Here is a 14,640-nt window from a genome sequence, read left to right as displayed (position 1 = left end):
TGCAAAGCCACTATAAGGTCTCCTTAGAGCCTTCTCTTCTGCAGGCTGAACAGCCCCAACTCTCAGCCTGTCCTCATAGGAGAGGTGCTCCAGCTCTCTGATCATCTTTGTGGTCCTCCTCTGGACTCACTCCAACAGGTCCATGTCCTTCTTATGTTGGGGGCTCATAGCTGGATGCAGTACTCCAGGTGGGGTCTCACAAGAGCAGAGTAGAGGGGGAGAATCACTTCCCTCAACCTGCTGGCCATGCTTCTTTGATGCAGCCCAGAATGTGGTTGGCTTTCCGGTCTGCAAGCACACGTTAATAGCTCACGTTGAGCTTCTTGTTCACCAGTACCCCCAAGGCCTTCTCCTCAGGGCTGCTCTATCCACTCTCTGCCCACCATGTATTTGTGCTTGGGATGGCCCTGACCCAGTTACAGGACCTTGCACTTGGCCTTGTTGAATTTCATGAAGTTTGTATGGGCCCACCTCTCCAGCCTGTCAAATTCCCTCTGGATGGCATCCTTTCCCTCCAGCGTGTTGACCACACCACACAGCTTGGTGTCATCGGTGAACTTGTTGAGGGTGCACTCAATAATATTCCTTTAACTTTGGTAGCAAAGGGACCCTAATACCTAGGGGAGGATGGGATGGGGCCGTAATATGGTCACTTTGGGGTCATTGTCCAACTGTTTTGTGCATATCGTTTGTAGTGTACCTCCCTCTGCTAGCGTGCTTTGTGTGTGCTGCCACAGGGAGTCATCCTGAATGCTGGCAGCGTACTTGAACTCAGGAGGGTAAGAAGAAGGTGTCCTGTATCAGGGAGCTGTGGACAGGGGGTACTTACCTGTGATTCCCTCATGCCTGGGTCTGTGTGTGCCGCACAATTCACGCAGCTGACTTCCACCCCACCCCATTAAAGCTCCCAGCCTTCTATGCAGACGACTGCTGAGTTTCCAAACGAGAAGGTATGTGTACCCTGCATCCTCAGAACCACTGCAGAGGAGGATAGCTTGCCGTACGTCGTACCAATTTCCTCTCCTCTGTGCTGGAGTATTTTAAGATCATGTACGGGGAGCTGAACGCCTCCTGTCACCAAATATGTTTGTTCACAAAGAACACTGGCTCCGGCTTGAAGCAAGTTTTGCTACTACTGCGTGCTAGGCTGAACCACTGCGGCTGCATTAACGCTCAATTTTTATTACAGTCAGTCTTGAATGTCCTAGCATAGCGCCGTGCTCCTTATTTCAGGACCTAATCAGAAGCCTTCTGTCTTTCTGAGAACTTCTTACTTATTTTGAGTTAATTGCAGTTCCTGTGTCTCAGATCAGCCCTTCAATGCCAGCTGATCAGCCGTCAGCCTTTTCGGTGTGTAAAAATGTCAGGCCTTGCTGTGGTAGAATGTGTCAAAATACATCTCTTGTGCACCAGTTTTTTTGGGTTTTAAGGATGTAAATAGTCGCTGCCCTCAAGTTCTGTAGGACTCCGCTTTGAGAACGTCCTGGAAGAAACAGGAGACACTGCCTGGGGATCTGGGTGGCTGTGAGAAGGCTGAGCTTGGTGCAGGGTGGTGGAGTCTGCAAGGCACAAACAGGTGGCTCCAAGAGACGACATGGTTAGCTTGGGCACACTGGGTCTGCAGCACTGATTGCCTTCTTCAGTGCTGATAACTCCCTAAAGCCCTCTTGGTTTGGTGGCTGGACAGAACCGCGTCTGCTGTGACTTCTGACCCTGGCACAACTTGACCTTTTGTCTTTCCAGGAACAGAACTGGCCTGATCAACATCACTGATCTGCTGTGTTTTGGTTGATCCGGTTGGCAGTGGGGTGGGGGCATGTTCGCAAATGACCAGCGCAGGTACGTCCGCATCGGAAAATGCTCATCCTTCATCCAGGGCAACGGAGGGAGCACGCCAAGGCAGAAGGCAGGGAGCTGGGAATTTCACTTTATGGTTGTGATTTGTAGGTCTTCTGCTGGCTTCCTGTGTTACCCTCTTTATTTCCAAAATCATGGGGTTCATTTAATGATTGCAAGTTTTAAGTGTTACTGATGATGCTTATTGCAGCCTTAGTTTTTACACTTTCCAAAGGATTTGGATACTGAGGGCAGACTTGGTTTTGCCTTTCCTTATCCTGATTTCCAGGATGTTCTCACATTTCTCCTGAATCCTGTAGTAGTGGCATGCATCGGAGAAAGTGCTTGCCCTTGGACTGGCTGCTTCAACAGGTGAACTGCTCACAGAGTGCAGATCCAGCGTGAAACCCCGGAGGATTTTAGTGTCGAGGATTGGTAGAAAGGGAGGACTGGGGCTGGTTTTTCACCACTAGATGGCGCGGGCCTTCAAGCTTTGCGGGTGGATGGTCCACCTCGCAGGAGCAACGTTGAACGTCCATCAGGGCCAACGCCGTTGGGCTTCTTTGCGCTTGCTGTCGCCGTTTCTAGTAATTCTGTTGGGATTTCTTAGGGCTGGGAGGTACAAGAGCAGCTCCTTTGCAGAGGCTGGGCCTGCTCCCTGTTTGGCTGTATGCTTCATGGCAAAAAAGCTGCGGGACGCATGGAATCCCGTCTCTAGGGAGGCTTGCACGTCGCTCTGTGGCACGGGAGGAATGCTGGATTTTGCTTTGTAAAGGAAAGGGATCTCAAAAATTATCTGCCACGGGAAAGGAGGTCTCAAAAGTGCCAAGAGGGATCTGCTTTTCTTACCTCTCACCTTATTTAAGAAAAAAAAAAAAAAAACCAAACAAATCAAAACACACCAAAGAAGCATTTCTTCACGTCTCAGGGTTACAAACATATTGTAACTTTATAAACAGCAGCTTAAAGAAACTGTTTGGGTTTGTGGTTTTTTTTTCACCTACTCTAGTTGCAAGGGCAAGCTGCCTGCTGTCCAGATCTCTTCAAAACCAATTCACAGCTGCGCGTCCTCACGCTTCTCATGGCTTCACTGCAGAGATGTGAGGTGAAATGCCACCCTACCAGACCTGGTCCAAATTCTGCTGGTTCCTGAGCAGGTAAAACAAAAGCTCATGATCAACTCACTTTAAAATGTTCCCCCCATTATTAATATTAGACTTGGGGACAGAGATCCTGTGTCACATTTTCTTTGTATTAAACACTGAAAATCCTTGAGAAGAGCAATGAGATATAGATACGGTGGGAGCCTTGTTGAGTTGTCCTACTGATGAATCTCTGCATCTGGGCTAAGGGAGACAGAGGGAAGCACTTCGTTGCAAAAAGCTTTGGAGAAACCTATTTTCCCTTTTTTGAGCCCCTCATTTATTACCTAGGAGTAAGAGCAAGTGCCCATTAGCAGATCTAACAGTTACACTTAGAGAGCTGCTGGCATTTTATTTTTTTTTTAATTTAATTCTTTTTTCAGACTTTATGGCTTGCCAGGAAAACAAGGCTTATCCCAGCTGTGCAGGTGTGTGCCTGAAGAGTCTGTCTGCTGTTTGGGTCTGGAGGGCTCCTGCCTTATGTTAATGATCCTTAGTGCTCAGTGAGACTGTGTAACCCATGACTGAGAATAAATGCATTGGGATTAAAAACTGGGGTGTCTGTAATCACCTAGCAGGACTGAAGGTGACACTGGCTCCTACACCACAGCTCTGCCTGGCAGCAGGCAGCTCCACGGGGAGCAGGAACGCTGCTGGGGGCATGGGACCACTGCTGAAAAGGACTCCAGGATCCATCCGTCACATCAGGGAACACAATTACACCAGTTTTTCTCCCCTCTCCAATACCCTTCCTCTCAGTTCATGTTATGTGAGATGTGCTCATCATCCATACTTTAACCAGGACTGGAGGATGCTTCAAGAGTAATAAGGGACAGTGGGGTGAGCCTGTCCTGGGGAAATGAAGAAAGCGTGCTGTGAGGAGGAGAGTGTGGGGCTGGCAGGGTTCAGTGTGTGCTCCCTTCTCTGGGAAGAGGACAAAACAGATTGAGGGCACTCTTTCTAGGTATAGGGACATGACAGGAACAGTTTTTTTTCTAGGAACTCCAAGTAGTTCAGTGGTGGCCACAGCAACGGGTTTCTTGAGATGTCCCACATGTAGATAAACAAATGTGCTTCATACAGTAGGTGACAAAAACCTGCAACCTGCTGCCACAGGATGTCACAAAGATACGTTCATGAACCTGCAGATAGGCTAATGGATACTTCCATGTGCAAATCCCAAGTTCATAGGGTAGTGAGAGGTATAGGCAGGGCTCTATTTCCCAGGAGCCCTGGTCCAATGATTGCAAGCACCAGGGAGAGGCAGGTTTGTGAGTTTACCCTGAACAGACCCATCTGCCCCTGTCAGAAACAGAATATGGGGCCACGTGCACCACAGCCTCCTCCAACAGCACAGTTCTTAGAATCACAGAATGGTCTGGGTTGGAAGGGACCTTTAAAAGTCATCTAGTCCAATCCCCATGCAAGGAGCAAGGACATCTCCAACTGGATCAGGTTGCTCAGAGCCTCATCCAACCTGGCCTTGAACGTTTCCAGGGATGGGGCACCCTCTGGGATGCCCACCTCTCTGGGCAACCTGTCCAGTGTTCCACCACTCTCATTTTAAAAAATATTTTCCTTATGTCTAATCGGAATCTACCTCCCTCTGTTTTAAAACCATTATCCTCTATTCTGTCACAACAGACCCTGATGAAGAGTTTCTGCCTGGGATGCTCAGCACACTGAGCAGAGGTCAGAGCTGGGCTCTGCTTTTGGGCTTTGTGCTGCAATCAGCACGTGTGAGACTGTCCCACCCTCCATGTAGTTGTTTTCACCTATGTAAGGAAGTGGTGAAAAGCTAGTTAGTGTTCCTAATATGCAAAAGGTAGGGTTTAGAAAACCTTTTTTTTAATTAAATTATGCTCTCTACCTAAAGTGTAAGGGCTAAAGACAAGTCAAGGCCTGGAGGATTCACTGCTGTGTGCATGGAATGAGCTTTAAAAACAGATACATCTTAGCTGGTGATGGGGCCACAGCTGTGGCTTTTCCGTGTGTAAGGCTTGTGCCTTCATCTTTGTGTCTGTGGAAAAGAAGCATTGCTGAGGAAAGGAGTCTGATGAAGTGCTCTCCTGGGTGTTTGTGATGCCATCTCCCCCAAGGAAGCCATGGAAGAAGCCAGGAAGCCAGGTAGAAAACAGTGTTTTTTGCTTTTCTACTTGATTGTTTTTTTTAAAGGATGGGAAACTAAGCAATGTTCACAGGGCATGGAGATTTGTCTTGTTTGGAAGCAGAGGCTGGCATTTTCTGCTGAAGGGGGTTGGACGGGTAGCTCCAAAGCTTTTGGTTTCTTGTGGAAGAGATACCCCAGGCTTCTGTGCTACTGCCTTATTATGGGACTTGAAGCAGAAGAAGTTATCTGTAGCAGAGCCCCGTTAATCAGTAGCTGATGAGGAGTAATGGCTCCATATGAAATATGTGAGTTGTGGGATCACCCTCCATGGTAGCACAACCTGAGACAGCTTCATCTGCTGGAAAATGAGTCAACTGCAGGAATATGGATTGCACGGTGATGGTCTGGCATCTCATGCTGGCCTCCAAGTGGGTGTTTTCTCTGATAGTAGTAGCGTTGGTTTGCAGTACGAGAGCAGCTTGTGAGCACCTTGATGCTTCCCAGTCTAGTGAACTGCTGATGAGTGCAGTGCCCAGATACCTGGCTGTTTACTCCTGAGCTGCCAGCTGCCCCTGCAGTTCATTGCACAGGCAGTTTCTTGCCAATGGAAGGCTTTGCTTGTGTCATTAGATGAAGCATTGAGAATAAGAAAGTTTGGAGAGTTGTTCCTAAATACTGTGAGGAGAAGAACAAAAATGTGAAAACTCATTCAGGTAGATGTATGTACTCGCCCTGTAGGGTACATATTGTTTGCAGTTGTGTCGTCCTCATACTGGGAGCAGTGGGGGGAAACCCAGACATAAATGGTTTGAGGCATATGTAAGTGGGACAAAGTAAATGAAAAAGGTCTTTCTCAAAATGTTTCTGACTAGTAAAATAAAGCAAACTGTCAGAAAATAATTTTGAAACCCTTAGTTCAAAATTAAGTACTGTTCAATCTCACAAAGGTCCTTTAGCTTTCCTTGGTGATTCAGCCCTTCCTGTTTTGAAGGGAGGTAGATTCAGATAAGATATTAGGAAAAATAATTTTACACTGAGAGTGGTGGAACACTGGCACAGGTTGCCCAGAGAGGTGGTGGATGCCCCATCCCTGGAAACATTCAAGGCCAGTTTGGATGGGGCTCTGAGCAACCTGATCTAGTTGGAGATGTCCCTGCTCCTTGTAGGGGGATTGGACTAGATGGCCTTTAAAGGTTCTTTCCAACCGAAACCATTCTATGATTCTAAGTTGCCAGCATGGCTGCACTCATTCCTTAAGTAAATCTGCGAGTGGACAACCAAAAGCCGTGTCTTGAGCAGTGAGGCCCGAAAATAACTGCAAGTCAAGCACTGCAGAATGCACATGCTCATTCTCATTTATCAAAAATTAATTTATCTTTGAAATGCAGCATGAAGAAAAGCCAAATAAGTTAACTTCTCCCCTTCTGGAATGCAAGTTAATTACAGGTACCTGTTTCCAGCTCAAAACACATTCTGAGATAAAAAGCTTTTGGGTGGGCTACTCCTACCATCCTTCATGAAAAAACAAAGAACAGGGTGAAAAAAACAGTAAAAGTCCATTTTTTCTTTTGCTTGTTTATGGCCACTCACCCTTGCAGCTTTTTCTTTGAGCTCAACTGAGAATAAAGCCAGACTTGAATCACTGAACAGGGAAATGCTACAGAGCCTTCTACCTGCCCAAAAAGATTTAAAATACGCCTTGATTCCTTTCTCAAGACAATCTAAAGCCAGAACAGGCTGCTTTTTTTTTTTTGCCTTTTTTTTTTTTCCCCTTCCTTCCCCTCTGCTCTCCTCTTTCAGATTCTTCTGCTTGTCCTTCACTGCAACCTTCATTCAACCAAGCTCAAATCTGCCCTTGTATAAATAGCAGATGCTTCTGGGAGGTTGTCATTGCGCTGTCCTGGCAATGGTTTGGGCAGCCCTGGCTGCGGCGTTGAGCGGGATAAAGCTAGCTAACCACGAATGGCCTCTTGGATTTGGTCTCCTGCAGCTTTGCATCAAGGAAAGAGCTCTGATTATTTTTCCTGTAATTTAGGGAAATTACAGGGAAAGAGAAAACTGCCCCCTGCCCCTATCTCGAGGACAACTCCCCCACCCAGCAGCAAGATTTTTTACATCCCTCCCTTGGCTGACAGAAGCTGATACCCCGTGGGCACAAGTGTGCATGGAACCAGGGAATCGTGATGTTTTGTTTGGGCTTACGGTATCTGCAGCCTTCTGGGAGCCCTCTATGTGCGGAGGCGGCTGTGGCGGCGGCTGCTTGTGCCACAAAGCCGAGGCAGCGCCTTGCAGATGAGATGAGCTTTACACATCTCCTGGAGACCCAATACTTTGTGCTTCCCCATTCTGTTTTTGCTGTAGTCAGCCTGATCTAACCAGTTGCTGCTTGTACAAAAAAAGATACTATGTGTCTTTGTGTTCTGCAGAGAAGAAGAAACCCCTGTTAGGGAGGTGGTAGGTATGCCAAATCCATTGCAGCTACAGCAGCACTAGGCTTTGCCCTTGGCAGCAACTGGGACAACTCATGGAGATGGAGGGGTCGATAGCAACAAGGCAGATGCTCCTATGAGGAGCATTGACTTGGTGGATTCTGCTTGTGGGGGTGCACAAGTTAAACCCAGAGGGGTGCAAAGAGAAGAAAGGAAACTGCAGATCCATTCTGCGTTGAGCCCAGCCCGATGCTGTCTGCTGAAAGGATGGCATTGAAGCACAAGCTCCTCTGAGGACGTTATTATTGTGAATTTAACCCCAGGAGAGATGGGAAAGTCATGTTCTGCTCAGCATTGCCTCTCCCTTGGAGCATTCCAGCTCCTCCTGCTCAGAAACTCACAGCAACTGTGTGCCAAGACCACGTTGTGATAGAGGCATGGGTTTATCAGGAGGCACAAGGAGCTTCTGTCTCCTTGCTTCTTGCCACGGAACTGAAAACCCCGGATTTTCTGCTGCCCTGTGAGGCTAAAGAGAACACGAGGACTCTGCAACAGCCAGCAGCATGCATGCCCACCCATGCCCTGATGTTTTAACCTGAAACTGCCCTTGTTGGTCTTTTCCTTTGGGAGGCCAAGCCTAGATGGTCCTACCCTGGAAGGTGGTGGGATGAGGAGCACCCTACTCTGAACGCAGCAGCTCTTCAAAGCACAAAGTAATCCCTTGGGAAGGTGTCTCCTGCAAGGTCAGGCTGCTGACTGACTATTTCATGCCCTCTGTAAGGCTAAATACTTGGTTTCTGACTGGACAACGATGTACTTGTGTCTCCTAAGTTATTCCAAAGGCTGGCAGCATGTCCAGCATGATCAGGCCTTGCTAATGATGTGAGCTGCACTCAAAACTTATCCCTAATTTAATCAAAGTCAAATTGCCTCTGGGCAGTTCAGTGGAGGGAAATGGAGGTGGTACCAGCTACCAAGTAAGAGAGCCTGTACTAGCCCCCATGCTAGCTCCCAGGAGGTTAAGCTTCCTGTCACTCCTGTTCCCTCTGAAGTCAGCAGGTTTATGGTTAGGCTGGATTAGATGTTCCTCCTGCCACCATTCAGTTTATATAGGTACTCTCAAGCCCGGACTCAATGTACTGTTTGAGTCAGAAGAACTTCTGGGAGGACTTTGAGTTGGGAAGTGAAACTGACTGAAACATTCAAGGCCAGGCTGGATGAGGCTCTGAGCAACCTGATCTAGTTGGGGATGTCCCTGCTTCTTGCAGGGGGGTTGGACTAGATGACCTTTGAAGGCCCCTTCCAACCCAAACCATTCTGTGATTCTATAACTTTATAGCACTAGATACAGCTATAGACTGCTGAAAAGCCACGTAGCTATATCCAGGGCTCCTCAAACAGAAAGCTGCTGTCTCAGGTGGAATTTGGATGAAAACAGAAAAAAAATGCTTAAAAAAAAAAATCCACATTGTCTGGATAGTCCATCTCTGAGATGGAAAATCTTCTGGCAGAAAAAGGGCTGAATTGATTTAAGAACTATGTGTATACATTGCTTTTGAAACAAGTCTCAGACTTGGGAGGAATGCTCTGCCTTGTCCTCTGAGACTGGCAAGACCCTGTCTTTGCCCTGGAAATGTTCCTGTCTAGATGTGAACTAATGCCGTGAACATTGTGAGGGGAGAAAGGGGCAAGGGAGGGTTAAGAACTACCTTTGGAGTAAATCCTACAAGTTTCTGAAGTCTTTTGATTGAAACTGAGACATGCTAAAGTGGACTAGGCAGCCTGGAAGTGGAGTTCAACAGGGAAAAGCTGGATTTAGAGCAGAATAGCTACAGATGCTTGGGTCGTGGGCAGAGGGAAGGTGTTACTGGTGTAGGAATACTCTGAGGAATGCTGGCAGTAGATGTGGGAGGGACATTTCTGAAACATAGCTCAGGTGTATACATCTGAGAGTGCCAAAAGCTCTAGGATCTAGAAGTTACGGGGATGCGAAGATGCTGGAGTGTCATCTAGCCACAGGTGATAGTGTGGGAGCTTTGGTTTCCATCACCCGTGTTGTCCTTGTTGGAACGGCAGACAGTAGATTTGCCAAGGTTGCAGTACTGCACAGCTAATGAAAACGTAGGAGCTGCGTGGCCCTGGTTTGCAAGAAAGGGAAGAGGTAGTAGCAGGGGGCTGTGCAGTATGGGGCACAATGAAGTACATCCTGTGTCATATATCAGTATGAATTCATAACTTCTCTAAAACCTACCCATTTCAAGACTGGCTTTTGTCTTTCCTCTTTCTCCCTCACTTATCATCCTGGAAAAGAAAGGAAGCATTTTTCTAATTAAAATGAATGAATGTCTGGAGTAAGGAGCCAAGTGTGTTCCACATCTGCCTTGCGCTACTGGCAATTTTTTTTTCCCACACTGGACATCAGACAGTCATTTCACACTGGCCATCAACTTGGCTGCCAAACAGCAGCAGTTTCTTGGTAACTGGGTGGGGACTCTGTGGCTCAAGGGGGAAAGCAAAGAGGCTCTGGTTTCTATTCTGAAGCATTTTGGTTGTCCTGTCCCTCCTTTGTTGTTAGTTGATCTTTTAAATTTAGCAGAAGAAAATGGAGCACTCATGGGAAGCAACCCTGCATCACCAGCTGTCCCCTTGCGAGGACACAACGAGCCAAACCAGGCACTTTGCTCTCAAGGCTTTCACTGCACTTACACTCCCCAGCAGGAACGTCTTTTGTCGGCAGCTGAGAACTGGCGTAAGCACAAAGCCAGTCCCAGGCTTTTTTTCTCCTCCTTACACACACAGAGTGTTTGACAGCAGGTAGGGCAGTGCCTCAGCAACAGTGAAATGGGAAAGTAACTTTTGGGAAAGACTCCATGATCTTTAAAGCCATGTGGTCGTTTCAGATGGAACCCACAACCAGATAATGCTCAACTTGGCTCTTACCATTGCGTTGTGGGGGAAGGATGGCTACACTGAGCAAAATTGCTCTTCCAGTTCCTGCGTGGATCATGGTTTCACCAGTAAATACCGGAGTGGGGCAGCTGCCAGAATGGGTGGACAGTCACATCCGTGTCCTGCAACCCCACCTTACCCTGGCATTGTCCTGAGAGGAACTGCCTCGTGCACCTGAAGGACCAGTGCCTGTGCTATGATGAGGCTGTTTGGGATGCAGCTCACACAGATGGAATAGATGCTGGGAACAGGGCAGGAGTGAGGCCTGGTGCGCTGTAGGCCCTGATGGTTTTATTTTGGACTCAATGCCTTGCGTACCTGAGTTGGATAAATGATTCACCTGCTTCTTCTGGACAGGAAGAGAAGCTGTCTATCCTCCTGTACCCTCAACTTCAGACTACAAGCACTGAGCAGTGAAAAGATGGACAGTGAACTCCTCATTTTAGAATGGTTTTGATAGTATTAGCAAGCAGTAATATTTCCTTTTAATATGCTTAGAGGACTCTGAAAACAAGAAAAAATAAGACCAAGTGTTGCCTTTTATATATATAAAAAAGCTAGTAATTTAATAATTTTAAAATGACTCTCTACAAGATAACGAACCGTAATACAGGCTTGCAATAAAGATTCTCCTTTTGAAAGCATGAACTATCAACATAACCACTAAGCTTCAAAACACTTTTTCACTTTCTAAGAATATACAGCGAAAAAAAAACAGGCATGGAAATCCAAAAGAATCCCAAACAACACCTGTACAAAACAGGTTCACGTGAACTGGTTTTTGGCAACTGGCTATCGGTTACAATAGCGTAACTGCCCTTTCTGGATCTTACACCAGAGCCAAGCCCTGAAGTTGGTTCTGGGCCAGCTGAGGTTGTGCTGGCTCCCACTGCCCTTCCAGGAACGTTCTGCAGACTCTGGAAGCGACATGGTACCTAAGGGTGGTCTTCACTCTCAGACACTACATTAAGGCTGCAAGATTTCATACACTGCTGAAATGGTTTTGTTGCCTAAGACAACAAATCTAATTTCAGTAAGGCACAAGTTTGGATACAAACTGGGAAAGCAAAAAGTTAGGCAGAAGTGCATGTTTTCTAGGTGCTACTGATCTCAGGATTGTGTATTTACCAGTGATGTGCTTGCTGATGCAACTCCTCAGAACACATCAAGGCGAGACTACCTTGGATGATGCAAGGACAGTAGTATTCTGCTTTAAAAATGCCAGAATCGCCTGGAATTTACCTGAGCTATTGCTCACTTTGAAGCATGGCTTTTAGTCTGAGGACCACAGGCAAATGGCGTTCTGTGGCTTATTTTTAGGGGGTTCACAAAAGGCACCATAGACAAATGAGCTTATCTGTGTTTTGGAGCAGCCAGCATACATGACATTTCTAAAGGAGTCTACCACTCTGCTAACAACTTTTAAGGGTCTAAATTGAAAATTACTGGGTGGGATTGTGTGTACTTACTGATGGAATGGCCCCATTAAAATAGGAGGTCTTTTTGGCAACCGTGTAGTGCAGAAGGACCAGCACCTATGGAACGGAACTTGGAAAAAAAGCCTAATAGTTGAATGGAAGTCAGAACTGCAACAGATGCAATTAATTCCAAGAATATGTCCTAGAAAAATCAGTGCTATTTCTTAATTACATTTTGTACATGCTACAGAGATGTTTAAATATCTATTATTTCAAATTAAGCTGTTTTCTTTCCATATGCATTACAATTGGATGTTAACTCCCCTGTAAGGGATTGGTGTTTTGAGACAACACTAATGTGCAGCCTTGAAGATGAGCCCAATGGATCCTGGGATGCTCTCAGGATAAATCTGAGTTCATGAACAATAAGGCTTTTGAGCCTGACTGTTAAATTTAATTGCCAATGCAAGGACATAGAAGGTAAACATGTATGAATTTACATTGCTGGGAATCCATCCACGTTCTGAAATCCCATGTTGCACAGTTATTAGAAATAGCAAAATCTGAATGCCATAAGATATTAAATATATACAATTCTGCCTTCCTCCTTAGAAAGTTCAGTTTCTTATATGGCCTAAAATTGCTTTTCTCCCAAACGCTGTATGACTTGCTTGATGTATTGCTTGTTGTAGTTGGGCATATATGCTAGTCAGAACGATCATATGCTGTACACAACAAAGTAACATCAAGAGGAGAGTTAAATTTCATGGAACTAACCTATAGGAAGTCATTTCTAAGAAGGGAATGGAGTTCTATGAGAACCATTACACTTACTTCATGGATTGCTACAAGTAGGTTTCACAACCGAGTCCATGTGCCAAAATCAAGATGGAATGAAACAAGAAGAGTGCAGCATCCAGTTAACAAATATACTGAGGAAACAGGCAGTATATACAAAAGATAGGTACTGTTTACCCAACGCATAATTTTTAAGGTGCTTAATTGATGTTTTAGGGAATGTAGCAAAATATACATATACGCAGTGTATACAAATCTAAATGTGTATTAGAAACATAATACAAAACCAGATATATTCCCAGATCCCTGATTTCATTAGATTCTCTAACACATAAGAATGTATTTAAAATATTTTGTAAAAAATATCTAAAAAAAAAAAATTACATAAAAAATAGAAATAGCTCCAGTTTGTTTGCTTTTCTGTTTTGCTGCTCACGAACTGGTTTCCACTGGGCTTCATAAGGACGCCATTTGGACCAATGAGAGTTTGAACAACTGTGCGTGACGGGACAGTTCTGTTACTCGGTCCACCATCTTCTGTAGGGCTGCTGTGTTGGGATAATGCAAGGCAGCCATCTTGGTAGCCAGGACAACACTCTTCAGCAGTTCACACAACTGGTTGCTGGAGTTCATCACTTTGTTGCGTATGTCCTGAGTCGTCACTTGCCTCGTGAGCATGTCCCCAATGAACACAAGTTTGTGAGCACTCAAGATGACAAATTTGCTGTGAGCCACAAAGATTCGGGGAGGCTGAGAAGCGTTGATGCAACTGAAAAAGGCGTCGATGGCATTTAGAAGGGAGTTGAAGTGAGTCTCGCATTGGTCAGAATAGAATAAAAGCAGCTGGCTGTCACGGGAAGTGGCAGTGCTGTTTGCAGTCTGGAGAGCTTGAGATGGCTTCCATTTTGAGATGTCATTCTCTACGGGCTTTGTAATCTCTTGCTCCAGACGTTGAAACTGATTGATCTGAAAGGCAAATAAAAAGGCTCTCTTCAAAGAATATTCTTGTAAGACGTTGTTATGTATTACAATTTCACCTTATGCCTCAGGACACCCCTGAGTATCCTAGATTGACCTTATGCTAAATAAAAAGTAGTATGTATGTTTTGTAACATCTTTTATTTAGGAGAGTGAGGGGTAATCAGGTGCTTGGGTTAAATAAATCCAAATAAACAGAGTTCAGAAGAGAAAAATATCTAAAATATTTATTTGCATTTAAAAAAAAAAGTCCTGAATTTATAGGCTGTTGCTCATTTGGAATATTCAGAAATCACAAGTGAGAGAGATGGATCCAAGTGGCAGACTCCTACACAGTCCTTAAAAAGCTGTCATCTCTGTGAGATTTTGAGACGACAAACGTTTAACTCTCACCTCCGCACTACTTGTACAATTTTCTGCCATACAATATGGCAACAACATATTGAAGAATTAATATGAGGGCAAAGTAACAGCCCTGATTCTTATACAACCTGCATTTTTAGCATTTAAAGCGATGTTCAGCATGGTATTTAAGTTCATGGTATTGATGTTCGCTGAACAGATGTGCAGGTGGTCTAGTGATTGAGGCACTAGATTGCAGGTCAGGAAAGGCAAGTTCTCAAGCTGGTTTGTGACCAATCAACTGTGAGACATTGTAGCAATCTGTTTCTCCTCTGTGGTAAATGTTTGGAGACAGAGACTGCTTTTCAATATATGTATGCACTAGGCCCCTCACAATGCTGCATTGTGTAAAAAAAAATAGCCACTTAAATTGATATGGTTGGAAATTGGTTTCAAGGGAAAGGCTTCTTCCTCCCGCAAGAGATGTCATTCAGACACTGAGAGATGTGGTTATGCCTCACCTCAGTTACCAAGTGGCAACAAGGAAATGAACAGAGTGGAAATGCTGATCTTCAGAACAGCTACTCTGCGGTAAATACTTAAGCTGCCTTCAGCATAAGCAATCGCTGACACAGATG

At 45.5% G+C, this 14,640-nt stretch overlaps 1 protein-coding gene across 2 annotated transcripts in view; it reads right to left on the bottom strand.

Moving 5' to 3' along the window:
- Positions 1 to 10,999: 10,999 nt before the first annotated feature.
- The window catches only part of NEDD9 (neural precursor cell expressed, developmentally down-regulated 9), a 74,354-nt gene continuing 70,713 nt past the window's right edge, over positions 11,000 to 14,640 (bottom strand). For both annotated transcript variants that reach the window (XM_086740222.1, XM_086740221.1), the window contains exon 7: positions 11,000 to 13,648. In XM_086740222.1, the coding sequence (XP_086596348.1) occupies positions 13,139 to 13,648 (510 nt within the window). In that variant the 3' untranslated portion in view covers positions 11,000 to 13,138. The remainder of the gene's footprint in view (positions 13,649 to 14,640) is intronic.

Source organism: Chlamydotis macqueenii, chromosome 2, assembly GCF_036417535.1.
Source record: "Chlamydotis macqueenii isolate bChlMac1 chromosome 2, bChlMac1.mat, whole genome shotgun sequence".
Taxonomy (NCBI): Eukaryota; Metazoa; Chordata; class Aves; order Otidiformes; family Otididae; genus Chlamydotis; species Chlamydotis macqueenii.
The sequence above is the reverse complement of the archived record's forward strand: the minus strand, read 5'-3'. Positions and strand labels throughout refer to the sequence as shown.